Raw genomic sequence first — 21745 nt, forward strand, 5'->3', positions numbered from 1 at the left:
TCAACTGAAGGGTGGATACAGAATGTGGTATTATATATAAGATGGAATATTATGGAGCCATAAAAAGAAAGAAGTATTGACACATGTTGCAACGTGAATTAATCTTGTAAACATTATGTTAAATGGAAGAAGTCAGACATAAAAGGCCACATATTATATGATTTCATTTATATGAAATATCCAGAATTGGCAAATCTGTGGAGAAATTTACATTAATAGTTGCCAGGGCTTCGCTGGTGCCTCAGTGGTAAAGAATCTGCCTGCAATGCAGGAGACCTGGGTTTGGTCCCTGGGTGAGGAAGATCCCCTGCAGAAGGAAATGGCACCCCACTCCAGTATTCTTGCCTGGAAAATCCCATGGACAGAGGAGCCTTGTGGGCTACAGTCCATGAGGTCGCAAAAGAGTTGGACGTGACTTAGTGATTAAACAACAACAATAACAAGGGGAAGGAAGATTGGGCGGTGACTGCAAATGGGTGTGGAGCTTCTTTTTGGGGTGATGAAATAGTCTGGAGTTGGGTAGTGGTGATGGTCACACAACCTTGTGAATAAACGAAAAGCCACTGAATTGCACACTTTAAAACGGTGAATTTTATGGTACGCGCTGCTGCTGCTGGTTAGTCGCCCAGGTGTGTCTGACTCTTTTTGACCCCATGTAGCCCACCAGGCTCCTCTGTCCATGGATTTCCCAGGCAAGAATACTGGAATGGGTTGCCATTTCCTTCTCCAGGGGATCTTTCCCACCCAGGGATTGAACACATGCCTCCCACTTGGCCGGTGAATTCTTTACCACTGAACCACCTGGGAAGCCTGGTTTATGTTACATGAATTTTATCTTATTTGAAAAAAGGAAGAAAAAAGAAATGGAGGGAAAGAATCTGTTGCAGAAATAGTTAGGGGAGCTGATTGTCTACAAGGGCAGGGAACTCTTTTTCCCCTCCCTGCTTGCAGCAGGTTGCTTGGCCTCGTCCTTTCACATGGCTTCCAACTAGAAATTCCACCAATCAGAATTCATCTTACTCTCCGAGAAACAAACACTCCTAAAAAGACTGATGGATTAGTCTGGGTGTTCACTCAGTCCTTTCTTCCTAACTGGAGGCTGAGATTTTTGGTACCAAGGGGACAGGAATTGGCCTGGTATGAAGTGTTCTTGGAGTGTGGAGTACTTGGAGCTGAAGGCAGGGGGTGAGAGGCAGCATGGGTGGTGATTTGTGACAGGTGGGCTTAGGGGCAGGTACCAAAGCATGGGGTGGGGACCAGGGAGAAGGCCCTGCAGGTTCAGGAGAGGAGAGGAAAATGAGGTAGGTGACCTATTTCAAAATTAGCTCCAAACCCAGAGAAGCAAACAATGTTATGCTTCTTTTTGTCTCTTTATAACAACAATAAGAGAGCAGCAATTGAACAGTCTCTTTTAGTCACTGTAGATGCATTAACTTACATAATGCTCAGAACAACCTTATGCAGTAGGTACTGTTCTATCCTCATTTTACAGAAGGGGAAAGTGGGACTCAGAGCCATAAGTGGTTTGCCATAGGGAGTATAGCCAGTAAGTGGTAGAGTCCAGGTTCAGCCTGGCTTACAGTCTGCTGTCTTAACCATCATACAGCTGCCTCCCTAACTTGCCTCACCCCCAGTACTGGGGGCAAGTACATCCATTACCACTGTAGACTTAAGCCACAGAACCTACTGAATATTTGCATTGGTCCAGCCTGGGAACCAGCTCCACAGAGATTTTTCACAGGAAACCCAGCCCTGTCTTGCATCTGGAGAGTACCTGTCTGGTTTTGGAGTCCACTAGTGCTCAGCAATTCATGGGGTCGCAAAGAGTTGGACACAACTGAACGACTGAACTGAACTGAGTGCTCAGCGCAGTGAGAACAGTGGCAGCGCTGTTTTTGCGGAAGCCTTCCCCTCCTGCCACCTGGTTCCTGTGTGAAGGGAGAAATGGGAGGCTTCTTTGTAAGGCTGCCACCAGGGAGTGCAGTCCGTCTGCTTGTGCTCTACTTGCTTGAAAGAGACTGATGCGCAAAGCAGCTTCCATAGGTTCTGAAGCCAAGCTAGTCAAAGAATCAGAAAGCCCCATGGGAGCTGGTGGTCCAGTGGTTGACTTCATCTTTCAATGCAGAGGGTGCAGGTTGAGCCCCTGGTCAGGGAGCTAAGATCCACATGCCCTCAAGGCCAAAAAGCCAAACTATAAAACAGAAATAATATTGTAAAAAATTCAATAAAGACTTTAAAAAAAATGGTTCACATTAAAAAAAAAAAAAAACCTGAAAAAAAAACAAACCCTTGAAGTGGTGACTAGGAAGTTTTCCCCTATAGTACTGAGGCCAATGCCTGCTGCTTCACACTGGCCCCAGTCCTGAGTGCCGGGGCTCCAGGGAAGTGGGTGCTTTAAAATAAATAAAAATGCCTGCACATAGCAAGAACTTTGATTTGAATAGAAGGAAATAAAAGGTCAAAAGCTACCTTCTCTCACATTTCTATTCCTCAGAGGCCACCAGAGCCACCTTTATTAACATTTTCTCATATATCCTCTCAGAAACTTTATACAAATACAAGTGTGTATACATTTATTCACGTGTATATATTAGTACACATGAACAGCACATTATATATGCAAATAGAAACAGACTAAAATTGAACAACTTGTATTTTTAATATATCTTACCTTTTTTCCACATCAGCATATAAAATGTACCCCATTCTTTTTAGTGGATATATAATATTCTATTATACATGTAAGCCATAAATTATTTTGCCTCTCTTCTACGGGTGGGTATTTATGTTACTTCCAGTTTTGAGTCATTACAAAAGGTAATGCAGTGAACTTCCTTGTACATTTGTCTTCTCATAGTTGTGCAGGTGTGGCTAAAAGAGCCTCAGCAGCTGAACTGAAGAGGCAAAGGATGTACACATTTAGATTTGAGTTAGACATTGTTAAGTTATCCTGCAAAATGTGATAATATATGTACTCCCACCAACAGTGTATGAGGGCGCTTGCTTCCCTCACCTCATTGCTAGCACTGGTGGGATCACACTGCCAAAACTTTGCCAATTTGAAAGTAAAAAATGGTATATAAGTGTTTCCATTTGCATGTCTTCCTAAATTAGACTGAAAATTTTTTTTGTATGTTTATTAGCCATTAGTGTTTTGTATTTTTATGACAGCATTTTTTTCTAGTGAATTCCTCTTATTCATACTGATTTGAATGAGTTCTTGAGTTAGAAAATTAGCAGAGTGGGCTTCCCTGATGGCTCAGATGGTGAAGAATCTGCCTGCAGTGCAGGAGACCCAGGTTTGATCTCTGGGTTGGAAAGAGCCCCTGGAGAAGGGAATGGCAACCCACTCCAGTATTCTTGCCTGGAGAATCCCATGGACAGAGGAGCCTGGTGGGCGACAGTCCATGGGGTTGCAAAGAGTCAGACATGACTGAGCGACTAACACATGCTTTTTTTTTTAAGTTTTATTTCACTTTTTAAATTTCTAATTTAATTTGTTATTTTCGACTGCTAGATCTTTGTTGCTGCTCAGGCTTTTCTCTAGTTGCAGCCAGCGGGGGCTACTCTTCATCACATGTGCAGGCTTCTCGTTGCGGGGCTCCTCTTGTTGTGGCGTGCTGGCTCTAGGGCTTGTGGACTTTAGTCGTTGTGGTTCCCAGGCTCTAGAGCACAGGCTCAGTAGTTGTAGCTCATGGGCCTAGTTGCTCCATGGCATATGGGATCTTTCCGGACCAGAGATTGAACCTGTGTCTCCTGCATTGGCAGGTGGATTCTTTACCACTGGGTCACCTGGAAATCCCCTCAGGACTACTTTTACCCTTATGGGAACTGAGAGGGTATAGAATTTTGAGTGCTTGTTCAATGCTAGGCAGAGTACCAGGTGTTTCTCCTTTGGCATCTGTTCTGAGCCTTACAGTCATCTGCTAGGAAGGCTTTATTACTTGTAGTTCAGAGAGTACTAAGTATTGTCCCCAGTTAGAGACCTCATATGGGAGGCACTGAGATCCAGTCACCTGTACATTTCCTCCTGCTATGCCACCAGCCCAGCTGTCTGGGAATTTATGCACCAGGTGGGCTTGTCCTCTGAGATCCCAGGTGGGAAGGAACATTCATTTGGTTGTCACTTCTCAGTTTAAGTTCATCTGGGTATTCAGATGGCTCTGTCTTCTCAATATCTTATATTACTTTATATTAAGTTAATTGACATTAAATATAACTTCTGGACTTTTGGATTCCTCTTTTTTTTTAAATAAGGATTTATATTAATTTACTGCTGAGTTTTGGTTTCTATGTCTTGACATGGAACTATGGAGAGTGACTCTGTTTAGAACTACTTAGAGAAAAAAGTGAGTTAGTGGTCCATATCTGAGCCCCCAGAAGCAGCGTTGCTGGGCAAGGCTTTCCCTTCACACGGCCCAGCTCGAGTGCAGGGGTTGGGCCCAGGCAGCCTGGGGCTGTTACCGACACTTGGTATTTGCTGACAGTTCTTAGGTTTTAGCTGCTTCTGATTATATGTGTGAAAAAGCAAGTTTTACACTATTGATGGTCAAGGAAAGAGAAATGAAGAGGCCAATCCTCTCGAACGTTTTGAGGGATTCACGACTCACAGGCTTAGTTTGCAGTTGATGTGTTCAGTTTGGGGATGGTCCAGGGTGGCCTCCCTTTGGAAGACTGGCAGTAGGAGAAACCAGTCCCTGGCCTTCTGGCTTTGTTTCCACCAGGACTTTTCCCTTCCGCTCCGAGGAGGTGCATCCATCTGCGTTCTCCTCCCCATTTTCTCCCCTTCTCTCTATGCCTGGTGTGTAGCCACTTGGCCTCTGTCCTTGCTCCTCATCCTGACTTGGAGCCTCATTTTCCTTTCAGTGGTGCAGTCTCCCAGGAATCATCCCCTACCCACAGCCTCCGTCCATGAGCTGTCGTGTTTTACTTCACAGCAAGTGAAAAAAGGCTGAATGAGGAAGCCCCTCACTAGCCCTGCCCTTGACACTGGGATTATTTTCTTTTTAAGTACTCAGTCTTCACTGTACCCAAGGACTTGGCCTTAACACAGGAGAGGATTTGTTTCAAGCCGTGAGCTCTGTAAACAAAAGAGTCTTTGCTCTGCAGCAGCTGCCGGAGAGCAGCTCCCCCACTGTTGGGGGCTCCTCCTGTGGACGGTTGTCAGGGAAGCCAAGGTCTGGGTGCAGCTGGGAGGGGAGTGTGGAAGAGACGGAGTCTTCTCTCCGAGGCCTCTCATCTTTATGTTCTGCCTCTCTACTCAGATGCTGATTGGTCTGGCTGGCTACCTGAGCGGGTACGATGGCACCTTTTTGTTCCAGAAGCCTGGGGACAACTATGAGCATCACAGCTACATGGGAATGAGAGGAGTAAGGCTTCCTGACTTGCAATTGGCTGCCTGAACTCTGGGGCCACACTCAGTCAGAAATGTTAACAGTCAGAAGCTCTCAAGTGGTGTCAGGTCTAGGAAAAGGGACTTTGGGGAGGATGGGGTGATTGGACCCGTGCCCTGTAGTCAAGATTCAGAGCTGGGGTGAGTAAGAAGAGCTAGAGAGAACACAGGTAATACGGGGATGACACAGGTGGGAGCAGGCCCAGCCTGTCACCTGTTGCCCTGCCCATGAGCGGCATCAGGTTTCAGATCAGAGGGCAGCCCAGGACTCAGGCGGCCAAGAGGCTGCTGCAGCCCTAATGTGGGCCTCAGCACATTGGCAGTCTACATGTCCTTCCTCTGTGGCCACAACTGCTGCAGTACTGCCTCCCTCTGAGGCCTTTATTGACACATTAGCACCCCCACCCCCGTGACCAGGTTCTTCCCCCTTTTCCGCATGAAGATTTCAGGCCCACACAGGTTTTCTACTCTTTTAAAGAAGTGTATGTTTGCCCAGTCCCACTGTGCCCTGAGTTCCAGCACCAGCCCTGACAGAACATGGCAGGGCCTAAAGACCCAAGTGTCTGGATACCCCATGCTGCTGCTGCTGCTGCTAAGTCGCTTCAGTCGCATCTGACTCTGTGTGACCCCATAGACTGCAGCCCACCAGGCTCCTTCGTCCCTGGGATTCTCCAGGCAAGAATACTGGAGTGGGTTGCCATTTCATTCTCCAGTGCACGCATGCGTGCTAAGTCACTTCAGGCGTGTCTGACTCTGTGCGACCCCATGAACAGCAGCCCACCAGGCTCCTCCTTCCACAGGATTCTCTAGGCAAGAATACTGGAGTGGGTTGCCATTTCCTTCTCCAGGGCACCCCATACCTAGAGCTAAATTGGACCTACGGGAACCATCCTCCAGTGTGGAACTCTTAGAGCGGATTGCATTTGCAAATCCCTTCCCTCAGGGAGTTCAAAGCAGTTTAGATAAAGGTCATGTGATTATTTGGGCTCTAGTCATTGGCTTGCTTGTGCAGTCATATCATACTGTTTTAAACAAGGACTGTCTACTAGCCTCAAGTTCATACTCTTGAGTGATTCTGTGTCTTCTTAATGATATTTGATCACCACCGAGCATACAGAATTGGATATCAGCCTGACTACGATCTTGCTATGGAAGTGAGAAGACCAAATATAACAGCCTGTTGCCTTTCACACCAGGGCGCATTGCTTTCTGCTAACAAAAAGTGACAACCCAAATGTGAGAATTTCCATTCCTTTGGGTTTGTCTGATTACTTTTGATGGATAGGGTAGGGGACTAGAGAGAACACTGGTGGTTAAAAACAAAACAAACCGAAAAACAACTGTCCAGATGCTAAACTGTCAAGCTGTCTTTTTTGTAAAATCAAAATACAACCTTTAGATTAAAGAGTGGTTCCTGGTGTGATTGGATAAAAGGACCAAGGGAGAAAAAGCAGAAATAGCATTAGAATTCTCTAAAATATCTTCAGAGAGCTATTTCTCTCCTTACACCGGTTTTTGTAACAGAAGCTAGCGTCTATCAAGAACTTTCTGTGTGGTAATAAACTTTAGCTCATTTAATCTAAAAAGTAAGCCCTGGGGCTCCCCTGGTGGTCCAGTGGTTAAGAATCTGCCTGCCAATGCAGTAGATGGGTTCGATCCCTGCTCCAGGAAGATCCACATGCCACGGGGCAGCCAAGCCCATGCACCACAACTACTGAAGCCCACGCACCTAGAGCCCATGTTCTGCAATGAGAGAAGCCACCACAAGGAGAAGCCTGCACATCGCAACTAGAGAGAGCCCACACACAGCAACGCAGACCCAGTGCAGCCAAAACTAAACAAATAAATAAAAATTAAAAAGTACGCCCTCTGAGGTAGGAGTGTTTATTTTTCACAGAAGGGGAGGCTGAGATACAGAGATACGACTTTGTCAAGGTCACAACTAGCAATGATGGGTTGGTCCAATCCCAGAGTCTCCCACTTAAAACCAGTGGGCCCTCCTCCCCACACCTCCCTGGCTGAACTTCGCTGATTTCATGTCAGTGCACAAGTTGGTGCTCAATGAAAACGTAAATGTTGCTTGATTTGATACTTCACTATTACACTACCCCTTTCATATTTAACTATATTCAAAGTCATCATGTCATGCCATCCATCATCAGGGCCTTCCATCTCAAAAGACCAGTTTGTACCAAGTCAGGTAGGTCCCTGATGCTTTGCTTAGTTGGTCCCTTGACTGCTTTCCTGTCCTTCCCTAGTTCTGTGCATTCCTCGGCTCCATGCTCATCCCTTTGGCCTACCTCACTGTGCTGGAGCTGTCCCGGTCTCTCTCAGCAGCGCTGCTCACGGCCGCCCTCCTCACCTTTGGTAAGTTGTCCTAGACCACGTTTCTTAGGAAATTGACTGCCACTCTATGAATGTAGCTAGAAATCAGTGCACTTGAAGATCCTTGTCTGTGGGCCCAGTTCTGAAGTAACCTTAGGATTGGGTAAATGTATTCCAGATTTCCTTTTACTCACTAGAGATACTTACATATATGAGTACTTGTATGTAGCAAGCCTTTTTAGTATTGGAGGTGTGAGAGAGTATGGGTAATCCCAAGGAATAGATTATCTCTAAGTTATCTGCATTTGAGTTTGGAATGGATAATACATGTATGTGTGCTTGTGTGTATGTGTGTGTTTGAAGGAGGCTTACAGTTCTAATTCAACTAGTATTAGTTTGCAAGATTAGTTTGCATTCCTTAAACTAATTTCACCTGAATGCAAGGGCATATGCCTCCGAGGCAGCTGGGTGACAGAGGAAAACAAAATAGAAATTTAAATTATTTCTGTGGCTAATCCTCACATGGATAATTGAGAGTTGGTCTGTAGAAATTGATCCTGTTGCTAGCCTGGCTCATATGAGAGTGAATTCATGATCTCATTGAGCTTAACATTTAAAGAAGTCTAAACCAGTTTAGATGGTTACTTTAGGGGTGATTCTGACTTTGCCCTGACAGATAAGGTTGCAAGATTATAGAATCTCCCTCTAGAGGACTGGTGGCTTTTTCCTTGGGTCTTTGATTTCCCTCCTCAGTAGTTCATTTATTCATTTTTCATTCAACAACTACTTTCAAGCATCTACTTTGTACTAAGCCACTTTCTTGGCCTCAGAGGTTATGCTGATGAGATAGGACTATCATGGAGCTTGCTTACTAATTGGGCAGATGACAAATAAACAAGTAAATTAGTAAGTTTAACATTTTAAAGAGTAAGTACAACATAAAAAATGGGATAGGGTAAGAAATAGAGTAATACGGGGTGATTCTGTTTTAGCTAGGGTGGTCAGTGACGAGCCCCCTAAAGAGGCGGCCTTGAGCAGATATCTGCAGGGACAGCATGTACTGTGGTCCTGGTGCGAGGCAGCCCTTGGGAGGTTCAGAGAACAGCAAGACACTGAGCCCAGAGCAGAGCACGAGAGCAAAGGAGGCTGGATGGGTAGGGAGACCAGGGCCATCTCGAGGAGTTTGTTAGTCTGAGTGAGATGGGAAGACATTGAAAGACTTAAGCCAGGCCATGATGTAATGAAGTTTTGTTTAAGAAAATCACTTCAGCACCTGCATGGAGAGTCAACTCCCAACAGAAACTTCATGTGAAATGGTTAAGATTCTATCCTGGGTATATGTAGTTTGTGGCTGTGTAAGCATGATGGCAGAACTTTGGATGGTGGCAGTTAGCAAGAGCCCTTGTTTCAGGATCACTCTGTCTGAATGAATGACACAATCCCTTCTGGGGTCAATGGCCTGAAAGTATGAGATGCTCTTTCATATCACTGGGCTTTGGTGTACCCCAAAGCTCTGTCCTTCTGCTTTCCAGTTGACTCACTTGCCTATCTAATCTTGACTGCACAAACGCTTACATGCAGTTAAGCCCAAGGGGGACTGTTTCTTAATGCTGGGGTGTTTTGTTCTCAGGGGGGCCTGTCTCTGATTGCACTTTCTGACCACTGAGCTCATGTTTTTCAGACACAGGATGCCTCACTCTGTCCCAGTACATCCTCCTTGACCCCATCTTGATGTTCTTCATCATGGCTGCCATGCTGAGCATGGTCAAGTACAACTCCTGTGCCAACAGGTCAGCAGCACCATCTCTGGGAGGGGGTGTCAGAAGCTGTGGCAGCTCTAGAATTTCTATAATGTCTAGGGTTGGGATGGGTACAGTGCCTAGAGGACTTGTCTTGAAGCTGAATTTCAGGCAAGTATACTTTAAAAAAATATTTTAGATTGCCCATTTTAGATCATAAAAATAGATTTACAGAAGTTTTCTATACTTTTATTTTTGCTTTCCTAAGACTAAGAAAATATTAGTTGTCTTTTTCAAGAGCCTTGTTATTTTTACAACAAGGGTGGATTTGGTGGGGGTTTATGTTACTTTATGAAGGAGTCCTAATGCCTTCCCCCACCCCACCAGCTAGCCACTCCTGAGCACCAATGCTGGTTAGGAGATCCCAGGACAACTTAATTCTTCACGTGCTCTGTTCTAGAGGGGAGGGCACCAGAGTAGGTGTTGCCTGGGAACTGTTTGTCTCCCTGCCCTCAGTCCTGACCCAAGGATGGGAATGATGTACACAGAGGTTGGCTTGAAGGGCCCACATGGATCAAGAGAATCCCTGCAGGCCCTGGTCAGTCCTAAAGCTGCTCTGGAGGGCCTGGTCTTCTTCCAGAAGAATCCTTTCCAGATCATCCTTTGCCTCTAAGAGAGTAGAATAGGTCATTGCATCCAAACCAAAACAGCTGGCTCTGCCAAGGCTTTTCCAGAAGCAACCTGATTTCATGGCAGCCAGGCCATGACTTCCAGCTCTCTCTGGGTTTGGCTTATCTTCTGCCTGTACCATATCCCCTCCCACCTGCCATTTCTTGAGTACATACTATGTGCCAGGTATTGTGCCCAGAACTGAGGGTTCAGGAACACATAGATCTTGACTCTTAAGGCGCATTTGCTCTGGTGGGGGTGAGGGTGGGGAACCTGGGGGTGTGCAGCTCTGAGCACTAAGTGCTCTGATACAGTAGACCTTGGAACCGGCTGCCTGGCTTAGCGCCGTGCTCCACTGCTGGCGGCTGCTCCAGGGCCTCTCTGTACCTCGAGTCCTCGTCGGGAAGAAGAGGCTGATGACAGGCTCTGTCTCCACGAGGTTGTAGTGAAAGTTAAAGGGTTAATACACAGTGTGGTAATGGGGCTTCCATGGGGCTTCTCTGGTGGCTCGGCGGTAAAGAATCCACCTGCCAATGCAGGAGATGCGGGCTCCATCCCTGGGTTGGGAAGATCCCCTGGAGGAGGAAATTGCAACCCACTCCAGTATGCTTGCTGGAAAAATCCCATGGACAGAGGAGCCTGGCAGGCTACAGCCCATTGGGGTCACAAAGAGTCGGACACGACTGAATGACTGAGCCCCCTTGCACGCACTAGTAAAGTGCTCAGAACAGTGCCTAAGGTGTAGTAACACTCAATAATAGCTGGCTTTTACAGGGGACAGTCCGCCTGAATCCAGTGGGCTACTCTGGATTTTCCTTTTTCTTCCACTTGATTGGTCACCAATGAAGAATAAGCTCTTGCTTATTTGACGCCCCTTACTTACTTAGCCAGGGCTGCCATGACCCTCCTCCCCAGAAGAATCGTGCTCTCACACGTTGCTCCTGCAGTCTCAGGGGTTTCACAGACCACATCCACCTCGGCGCCATGTGTGGTCCCTGAGGTTGGGAGCCCTCACGAGAAAGGCCACAGGGCAGCCTCTCAGAGTCCGGGGACCTCTGCCCCTCCCCGCGCTGAACTTGCTATTGAGTTTGGTTCCAGCCACTAAGCTGAACTCTGTGTCTTGTTGGTTTTCAGGCCCTTCTCTGCCCCCTGGTGGTTCTGGCTCAGCCTGACCGGCGTTAATCTGGCTGGCGCTCTGGGGGTCAAGTTTGTTGGCCTCTTCATCATCCTGCAAGTGGGGTGGAACACCCTTTCAGACCTTTGGCACCTGTTCGGAGACCTCAGTCTTTCAATGGTGAGAACCCAAGCACTTGTAGAAACGTCTTTGCTTCCTAGAGCCAGCAACATTTCTCCATTTCTGCTGCAGGGGGCAGAATGGCTGTGTTCCAGGCCCCAGGTGGGCTGGATCCAGCTGCCCTCTGGAGGGCGCAGGGCAGCAGGGGCTGGGCCATGACCAGCCGGCTGGACAGGGAGAAACGGAGAGGATGGACTGACATCCTTGGGGTTCTCTTTTGGCTTTCATTCCTGCATTGTTTTTTAAATGCTCTACAAATGACTCATTGGAAGAAACCCTGATGCTGGGAAAGACTGAGGGCAAGAGGAGAAGGGGGGCGACAGAGGGTGAGATGGTTGGATGACATCACTGACTCAATGGACATGGGTTTGAGCAAGCTCCAGGAGATGGTAAAGGACAGGGAAGCCTGGTGTGCTGTAGTTCACGGGGTTGCTAAGAGTCGGACATGACTGAGTGACTGAACAAAAACAAATGATCCAAAGGGATCCTGTTCCACTGGGTTCAGCCACGTGTATGGCAGACACTGACTGCATGGGACTGAGTAAACTCAGTGGGCTGACTTTCTGAACTTACAGTTTTCTCTTCCTGACCCAGAGTCTCCAGACTTGGAGGCCAGTAAGGGCCTTACAGTTTATTACAGTATTATTTATTAAGAGCTGACTCTGTGTCCTGCATTATGGAAAATGCTTTACCTTTATTATCTCATTTCCTCCTCATAACAATCCCGTGAGGCAGGTAGTTATCACTCGCTTGACAAATGAGGGAAACAGACCTAGAGAGGTGATATTGTTCCCAAGGTCATACAAGTAGTGAAAGGTAGATCTAGGATTCAGAAAGGAGAGGCTGACTCCACACCTACTGCTCTGCTGTAACACCTCTCCATCACCTCTGGCCCTAAGTCCCAACAAGTTCATTTAGAAAATATAGACAGACCATCCAGTGAGTGTGAGACCCAGAACATGCAGATGAATAAAACAAGATTCCTGCCCTCTAGAGACAATGGAGACAGAGAGAGAAATAAGAATGAAAAGAAAAATATAAGTCATGTTCCAGCCAACAAGTGCAGTGAGAGCACAGAGGAGGGTGCAAGCCCAGGCTCAGGCATTCCAGGAAGGCTTCTGGGGGGAAAGCTGAGGCCCAAAGTGAAGATCAGGAGCATTTATTCATGTTCACGTGGTGGGTGGGGCCAGTGCAGTGCAAGGCGCGTAGGGAAAGTGCTGGATGTCAGTGCGACTGGAAGGGAGAGGGAGTGGGGAGTGATGAAGCTGAGGATGCAGGTCATGCCTTGTCAGCTGCCTGGGGGCAGCCCAGGCCCTGGGTGAGCGTTGGACAGGCAGCGGAGGGCTGGCCAGAGTCAGCCCTGGCAGTGCTTGGTTGGTTGGGTGTTATAAGAAGGCTTAGGGTTTCCACATACCGTTTTCTCTTGATGGCCATTAGTTTTTCAGTTGTTTCTGATTATGACTTACATATGGGCTGATGTGCTCAGTTGTGGCTGATTCTTTGCAACCCCATGGACTGCAGCCCACCCGGTTCCTCTGTCCATGGAATTTTCCAGGCAAGAATACTGGAGTGGGTTGCCATTTCCTTCCCCAATGACTTACATGTAAAAACTTAGAAATAACACACACATCAGGCATAAGGCATAGTGAAGCCTCCTCTGCCCAGCGCTGGTACTGACTCTGTTTGCAGGTGACCTTGGGGAAACACCTGACCGCTCGCATCCTGTGCCTCATAGTGCTGCCACTGGCTCTCTACATCGCCACCTACGCTGTCCACTTCATGGTGCTGAACAAAAGGTACCGCCAGAGCCTTGCCAGTGTCTCGCTTCTGTCCTTCTCTGTCTCTAAGCCCATGGAGGAGCCACGTGATTTCCTAGGTCTGTGGTTGGGATGACCCGAAGGGGACCCAGGGTTGGTTTCCTCTGGGTTCTGTCTTCTGGGTACCCTGTCCTGAAGGAAGAAGAGAAGGCCTTTGTAGCCAAACTGCCTCTTATCCCTAAAAACAGTCCCCTTGTGCTAACAGGGATGGGGGACCATGAGCACGTACAGTTGGAGTGAGGGTAATAATAACAAGGACACCAGCAGCTCCCATTTAGACGGTAGCAACTGTGTCAGAACTGTGCTCAGTGTTTTGTATACATTATCTCATTTAGTCACAACAGTTCTTTTGATTTTTTAAAATCCCCGATTTGTAAATGAGACATTGAGACTAAACGAGGCCAGGTATCTTACAGAGTTCGCCTAACTCGCAGGGGAGCTGTAGTTTGGACCCATTGTCTCTGACGCCATCCCCTGTGTCTGTCCACCACACCGCACCGCCATGCCCCTGTGCATGTGTGCTTAGCTGCTCAGTCGTGTCTGGCTCTTTTGTGGCCCCATGGACAGTAGCCCGCTAGGCTCCTCAGTCTGTGGGATTTCCCAGACAAGAATACTAGAGTGGTATGCCATTTCCTTCTTCAGGTGATTTTCCCAACCCAGGGATTGAACCCCCATCTCCTGCACTGGTGGGAGGGTTCTTTACCACTGCACCACCTGGGGAGCCCACCACTCCCTTGTATGTCTTTTAAACCATCCACTCAGAGCTCTTCCCAGGGCTCCTGGGAAATGTATTTTCACTCCTTTAACTGCTCCCTTCCGCTCCGCCCTCCTCCGCAGCGGTCCCGGTGATGGCTTCTTCAGTTCTGCCTTCCAGGCCCGGCTTTCAGGAAACAACCTTCACAATGCATCCATCCCCGAACGTGAGTGGCCTTTAGGAAGAGAGAAGGGCAGGAGGGATTCCTGGGAGTTAGATTGGAAAAGACGATATGATAGCCTGAGTTACTTTAGATAGCAGAGTGGGAAAAAGATCCAGTTAAATCTGGTCTGAGCACTCATGAGGGTGAACAGGGACACAGCAAGTACAGAGGAGGGCGTCCTGAGTGGTGAACTCTTTGATCAGAAGATGGCTTGTCCGATATGGCTATGGGAAGATAACAGAGGGAACCTGGGGGCGGGGGATTGAGCCCTTTGGGGCTAATGGTCAGTTCCCACCAGAGTGTCCTGTTCACAGAGAGTAGTTGAGCACGTGTTAGCCATGTTGGAGGCTATGGGGCCTGGAGTAAGATCTCTACGTGATGTGGCTATGTGAGCTCAGTATATAAAGAGGGAGCGCAGAGCGCTGGGGATCGAAGGTGTAAGAGATCACTTCTGTAGGGGGTCAGGGGGCAGGGATTAGAGACACACAGAGTGAGATAGGTTGGGCCCAGGAGATTGCTTCCTGGAGTCATGGACAATGTCCTGTGGTCTCTCCAGAGCCTGGAACACAGTGGGCCCACCCAGACTGTGAAAGGAATGAGAAATAGGAAAGCAGGTAAAAATTGGCTTGGAAAGGTAGACGTTGGGTTCCACGTTGGCTTTGAGAAGCTTTAGGAAACCCACGCAGCGGGGCCTGTGGGCTCTTAGCTGAGGTTTTCAAAGGAGTCCTTTGAAAAGGGACAGTTGATGCTGGGCATTGGCTGTGGTCCGAGAAGAAGCTATAGAAAGAGAAGAGGACAGGGAGAGGTCAGGTCACTGGGGAGTGCGGGGGAAGGGCTTTGCAGGAGCAGTCCAAGAAGGAGTGTGGGGTTGAGGAGGGAGACAGCCTAATCAAGACGCAGCCATGGCCCCAGCGTGTGGGGCTGTGTGTGCTGGCCAGCACGAGGCCTTGGAAGGATGGTGCTGTGGGGTTATCAAATTCCTACTTGCCATTTAAAAGGCCCAGTTCAGTTATGCTCTCTTCATTAAACCATCCACTTCTCACCCTTTGGGCAAGAATTTATTCCTCCCTTCGCTGGGCTCCCACCATGGCACACATTGTCACACCTTTGCTGAAGCACGGGCACATCGTCCTGTGCTGGTCACTGTGTGAGGTCATCGTCCTCAAGACTGGCCTCTGCTAGGTCCACAGCCAGGCCTCCCCCACCTTTGTATCCCCTGTGTAATTCATTCTTTTGACCAAAATGAATGGACAAAGGAGGACAGGAGCGGCCAGCTCAGGTGCAGGGAGACCTGTTTCCCTGGAGTGGGGATGGGTGGGCAGCCACATTGCAGAGCATGGAGAGGAGGGACAGTCCTGAGCAAAGAGGTTTCTTCCCCATAACCCAGGGCCTGTGGTGGGAGGGATGGATGCTCTCGGGTAAGCTGTTTACTGTGGGGTTTTTTCCCTTAAATTTAGATTAAAAACCCAAAATACCATTGAGCAACTACTGCATGTGGTAGATTCAAAAGGCACAAAATGATATACAGTGAAAAGTCTATCTTAACAGCCTCTCTGTCTTAACATTATATCTTGGAGAACATTCGAGATGAAGACATAAATACGTTCTCCTTGTTTATCCCATGGAATGTATATAGTGGACCTTGACTAAAGGACAAGTTGTTTCTGGTCTTCGCTGTTACAAACAGTGCTTTGATAATACCATTGTGAAACCCAGCCTCTTCTGAAGTGCTTTGGAGTGGGGAGGGGCGGGGAGGGTGCAGGTGAGACTGGTGACCTCCCCCTTGAGGTGACTCCCTTGGGGTGAGGAGGCAGCTGCGTGTCTTGCTTTCCGCAGTCCTGGGCCCAGTGGAGTCTGTTAGAGGGTTGGGGGGTCCTGTGGCTTCAGAGCCACCCCCAGCCCAGTCAGGAGCCGCATCCACCCTGGGCCAGCTCACACCATCTGCTGCCCTCCTCCTCCCAGACCTGGCCTACGGCTCCGTGATCACTGTGAAGAACCTGCGGATGGCCATCGGCTACCTCCACTCGCACAGGCACTTCTACCCCGAGGGCGTCGGTGCCCGCCAGCAGCAGGTCAGTGGCCCTCTGTGCACTCGCACCGCGGCCGCCGCGCTGATTGCCGTGCCCAAGCCCGCCCTTCTCTTTTTGCCTCCCGTCCTGTCCCGTACTCTTTCCTCTACTGGAAACACCCTGCCCCCTCCTGTACCCTTTTCTCTTTCCCCTGGCTAGCTCTAGCGTCCCAGGCTGCCACTGGGGACTTCCCCTCTGACCACCATGTCCCGCCTCTTCCTGGTCCTGGGTCAGGTGTGTCTGGTGTGGGTGGTGTTCTTGGCACCCTTGACGAGCCTGTGTGGTAACCCTCTTCCCGTTGAGCTGGGAGTGCTTCCTTCCTCCTGTCTCCTTGCTGTGCAGCTGCTGGCTCCTGGGAGGCTTGGGTGCCTGGCTCGGTGGCCGGCACAGAGTGGATGACAAGCAGAGCATACAGGTTATAAACCCAGACCTGGGAACCAGACTAGTGTATCTGAGTTTGAATCCTGGTTCCACAAGAGTGTGACTTTGAACAAATTCCTTAACCTTTCTGTGCTTCCGTGGGTTCATCTTTAAATTGGGGAAAATAAATCGTACTTCTCTCCATCTCTAAGGTTGTGAGGATTGAGGGAGATAATCCATGTGAAGTGCTCATTGAAGGGTTAGCCATGAGTATCACCTGAACGAGTGAGGGACACTGTCCGTGTCCACGTGACAGGGTGGTCGGTGTGGCTGTGGGGACAGTGCCTGAGAGGGAGGAGGGTGTTGGAGAGGTTGGTGGGACCAGCTTGTAAAGAGGCCTCCAATAGATTTAATTTTGTTCTGCTGACACTGGGGAGAAAACTTATTGAGAAACTTATTAAGAGATAAGATGTGATTAGGTTGCTAGTTTAGAAAGACATCTCTAGCAGGAGTGTGATGGATTGGAAGGAAGAGCAGACCAGAGGCAATAGTCATAACAAAGGATGGTGAACAGTCCTCAGGGAGAGGTGGGGATTGATTCAGGGCCCAGAGACTGACACATGTCAGGGGTGAGCCATATCAGGTCTGTAGTCTGGGGGTCAGGAGGTCAAGGTGCATGTGTGATGATGCTGGTTCACTGTAATCAGAAAGGGAGGAGGAGGCATGGCTTGGGAGACGAGTTTGTGGTGTGTTTTCTAGGCCTGGGGCCTGTCTCAGGAAGGAGACATGAGTGTGTAGCATACAGGTGTTAGTGATACAGTGACATTGTCCTGAAGGGGTGTGCAGAGGGGAGGGCAGTGTGTAAAGCAGCGTCAAAGGCGCTCAGAGTGGCGCTGGGGAAGCAGCTGAGAAGGAGGGAGTGGACGGGGAGGCTGGAGGAGAAGGGGAGGGCCTGGCAGCGTCTCCGGGGGCAGGAGACGCTGGCAGTTCAGGTGCTGCAGAGACCGCGGAGAAGGAGGCCTGGGCAGGGCAGTGTGGCAGCTTGACCAGGAGGCTTCTGTGGCGTGGTCAGGGTTGAGCTCTCAGATGGGTGACCTGAGGAGAGGGAGGGAGGAGGGGGTTGCAGGGCTGGCTGCTGTCCTGAGAAGCTTGAAGTGCGATTTCTCTTCCTGCAAAATGGGCGAAATCGTTACTCTGTGAGAAACTGTTGCATCTCAAAGTGTTTTATTGTTTCCTCATTTACTAGAAAGTTGACCCAGAGTATTGGGTTTTGGTATCAGTTTCCCATTCTGGGCTCTCTGCTTCTCTCTAGCGCAGTGGTTTTCAGCCCTGACTGCGCTTTTTTCATAGAATCCACTGGAGAGCTTTTAAAAAATTCTGAGATTCTTGCTTAATCAGTCTGGGATGGGGCCTATGCCTTGTGTATTTTTGTTTCAGTTTTAAGCTCTACAGAGGAGTCTAACATACAATTTGCCCTTCTGTGGTGATACCTTGCTACTGATGTCATGTAGTAACAGATGTGGTGACTGGGAACCTCTATACTGTGACTTCCCTGGTGGCTCAGGTAGTAAAAAATCTGGCTGCAGTGCAGGAGATCTGAGTTCAACCCCTGGGTTGGGAAGATCCCCTGGAGAAGGGAATGGCAATCCATTCCAGTATTATGGCCTGGAGAATCCCATGGACAGAGGAGCCTTGGCAGGCTGCAGCCCATGGGGTCGCAAAAGAGTCGGATACAACTGAGCAACTCACACTCACTCACTCATACTGTGCAGAGAGCCGTGTCTGAAGGCCTGTGAAGCTGGTCCTGCTGCTGCCCACCTGAGGCCCGTGGGTGGAGACATGAAGTCGTGCGAGTTCTCCAGCGAGCATGTGGGCCAAGGGATAGACAGTCTGACTTTGTCACTGACTGAGTCTCTGAGCCTTCCTCACCTGTGTCTCCATCAGTAAACTGGGGGATTGGATTTAATAACCTCTAGTAGCCCTCCCTGCCCTGTAGGTCAGTGTCTTGTCAACAACTCTAGGTCTTGATTTTTAAAGTATTTTTAAAAAAGTTAGACATGATCTGAGGACCAGTGTTTATCCATGTAGATTGATGTACAACATTCTCTTGTAATAGGATACCTATGTTCCTAGGAGACCTCATATTATAAAAAAAACTTCATTGTAAAAATAAATGTTTCAGTGGGAAAAAGAGGTCATAGACTTATATTCATAATAAATAAATGACTTTTCTAATAGGAATTTTAATAATATGATTTTTGTAAAAAAACAACACAGAGTGCACCTATGAGCACCACAAAACCTTAACATCCTGAGTAAATTTAGGTTGGGTGAAGTAGATGTATGGGCTTTTGTTTCAGAGTTTGAACTTAATTTCTCTATGGCTGCCAAACTTTTAACTTCTTGTATGTTCTTAATACTGTTGTCCCTAATTTTTTCTGAGAAAGCAAGAGCCACTGAAACAAAGCAGCCGTAATATATGCATAATTTTTTTCCCATATGCTAATTCCAAATCACTTTGGAAGTAAATGTCATGTTTTATCCAACTGGAGTTATTAAAACTCACGTTGTAAGAGAGAGGTGTTTATTTCTGTTGCTGCTGGGTGTTTATGTGCTTGTTTGCATGCTTGACACGATTGTATGTATGTAGTCCATCCTGGGAGCTTTGGATTAGCTGGCTGGGTTTGAATCCTGTCTCTCTAGCTGACAGGCTGTGTGACCTTGAGTGGAATTGCTTAACCTCAGTTTCCTTGTAAGTAAGGTAAGGATAGCCATTGTACCCACAGGCTAGAGATGAGACGTGCCCAGTGCTTAGCACAGGGCCTGGCAATAGATGGTAGCCGTTTCCAACAGCAGCAATTTTATAAGCCTTTTCCTGTGCTGGTAAAAAAAAAAAAATGCCCTGAAATGTTTTCTGTGTAATATTCTTTCCTGTGGACACTCCATCATGTTAACTATTCTTTTGTTACTGGGGTTCCCAAGATTTTTGCTGGTAGATTAATCGCAGCATTACATACGTGTGCATGGGCATACACACACACACGCCATTTTTAAAAATTAGCATATACAAAATGGCTATGGCTAAAATTTCAGGCTTCTAGGACAAGATATTAATAGAGCTTCTTCCATTTCATTTGGCCACATTCTAGAAAACATAATAGCCTGAATTTTTCATGTAGAGAGTTTGAGGCATGGTCTTGATGACTTTTTAAAATGCACTAAATCCTCTTTGTGTGCTGTAGACTGTGTTACACTGTGTTGTCATGTTTCTTGCCTCGAGGAGGCTGGAACTTGAAAGACAGGATGCAGGGAGGCACAGAGACCAATCAAAAGGGCTTTTGTGGGAAGATGCCTCTAAGTGCTGAAGGAAGGAGGAAACGCACTTAGCAAACACTGCTTCTGGCCCCGTCTGGAAACAAGGCCCCTTGGGTGGGTGGCTGGGGCTTCTGAGAGAGCCCGGAGCAGTCCCGGCTCGCTGCTGACTGTCCTGGGGCTGACTGTGCCGATGGTAACACTCTCCTCCCTCCCACCACCCCCTCCTTCCCCCACCCGCCCAGGTCACCACCTATTTGCACAAGGACTACAACAACCTGTGGATTATCAAGAAGCATAATTCGAACTCAGGTAATGTGGCAGAGAACTGATGCTTCTGTTGTTACTTACTCTGAGCCTTCCTTAACATTTCTCATGCTTCCTAAAGAATGGTTCTAGGATGGGCTTTCCTGAGCATTCTTTGCCATCTTGACTGATCTCAGTTATCCTTTCAACAGTGATTTATTGAGCCCCCGCATGTCCCAAGGACTGTGGTTGGTCTAGGGATAAGCAGTGAGCTAGAGTGATAAGATCAGGCCCTGAGAGCTGTCATTTTGAAGCCAGAGAGCAGGCCGAGGCTCAGACTTGGTCTGGATGAGGTTCCCTGGGCATGTACCGGGGACACTCAGTCGCTGCTCTCGTCTGATTTGGAGCACGGCAAGCCTTGCAGACCCTAGCGTGTGGTACGGCGTGGCTGTCCGGGTGTGATAGAGGGCCGCTGCCCACTGCTCGTCCCAGAGCTGGGCCAGTCAGTGGGAGACCCGTGGGCCTGCCAGCCCCCTGGCTGGCCTTGTCTAGGCCTGCATAGCTGCCTCTGAACAGCCTGGGCGAAGCAGCTCTGAAGCACACCTGGCCTCCTGGGGCTTTGTGGCAAGGGCTGTGCCTGTATCTTCTGTTTTTTGGACAGACAGCTGGCTACCTGCAGGCTGTGTCTTCTGCTGCAGTTGAGAAGAGAAGAGAACAGAGGGCGTCTCCTGCTCACCTGCTGATTGTCTTCTGCCGCAGGTGTTCACTGTGACTCCTCGGCAAACACCGCCTGGCTCAGCCTGTCTCGAGTCAGCTGCTCCTGGGGAAGTGGCAACTTCTCATCTGAATTCATCTTCTCTGTTCCTTTCCCCAGCTCCTCTTGTTGCCATGGTTTTCTGACTAGAAACGTGACTGACATGACGAGTGTCTTTGCACCTACTCCTCAGTAATATGAACTATGACACCATTGTGTGCCTGCGTGCTCAGTCGCTTTAGTCATGTCCAACTCTTTGCGACCCTGTGGATGGTAGCCTGCCAGGCTCCTCTGCCGGGTCTGTTCTTACCCTTATAAGACTGGTATAGATTGTGCTTTGACTTAACAGGCCAAATATAAGTGGTCTATTGCAATGAGGATTTATGAGGGAAGACCAGCTGTCTTTCTAAAGTCATGTGGGCACAGACCAACTCTTTAAGCATCCCTGTTCTGTTACCCTGTTGTAGCTTCCAGGTTAAGGTGGCTGCGTTTCACCCAGTAACGAAGGAGTCGTGTGAAGGCAGGTTGCCCCAAGCACTTGGGAAGTGGGAACTGTCTAGATGAAGGTTTCTGTGTTCTTGATGGCCGTGAGTGCCCCTCCCCCACAGGCCCATGTGAAGTAAAACTTCCCTCCCCGTTGATGTATCTGATCTGTCATCTTGCTGATTATTCTTTTTAAGAGACCTTAGGAGGCAGCGTAGGAATGGGCATCTCTCCAGCTGAGGTCTCAAATTCTCTTGCGAGCCAGTGATTTGTCCTGGTAGATCTCTTTCCTGACCTTGAGTGTTGGTGTCCACTCCTGGGACAGAAATTTGCAAGGATCCTTCTGTGTTGCTCTGATTACTGCCACT

The 21745-nt window shown here is 48.4% G+C and overlaps 1 protein-coding gene across 6 annotated transcripts in view; it reads left to right on the forward strand.

Annotated features, from left to right (window-relative positions):
* POMT2 (protein O-mannosyltransferase 2) overlaps positions 1 to 21745 on the forward strand; it is a 45354-nt gene that overhangs the window by 9572 nt on the left and 14037 nt on the right. For 5 of the 6 annotated variants that reach the window (XM_025295149.3, XM_044924701.2, XM_044924700.2 and 2 more), the window contains exons 3-10: positions 5265 to 5369; positions 7651 to 7759; positions 9399 to 9507; positions 11260 to 11419; positions 13109 to 13215; positions 14074 to 14156; positions 16116 to 16225; positions 20140 to 20206. In XM_025295149.3, the coding sequence (XP_025150934.2) occupies positions 5265 to 5369; positions 7651 to 7759; positions 9399 to 9507; positions 11260 to 11419; positions 13109 to 13215; positions 14074 to 14156; positions 16116 to 16225; positions 20140 to 20206 (850 nt within the window). The remainder of the gene's footprint in view (positions 1 to 5264; positions 5370 to 7650; positions 7760 to 9398; positions 9508 to 11259; positions 11420 to 13108; positions 13216 to 14073; positions 14157 to 16115; positions 16226 to 20139; positions 20207 to 21745) is intronic. The other variant, XM_025295150.3, reaches the window with a different exon arrangement.

Source organism: Bubalus bubalis, chromosome 11 (assembly GCF_019923935.1).
Source record: "Bubalus bubalis isolate 160015118507 breed Murrah chromosome 11, NDDB_SH_1, whole genome shotgun sequence".
NCBI lineage: Eukaryota > Metazoa > Chordata > Mammalia > Artiodactyla > Bovidae > Bubalus > Bubalus bubalis.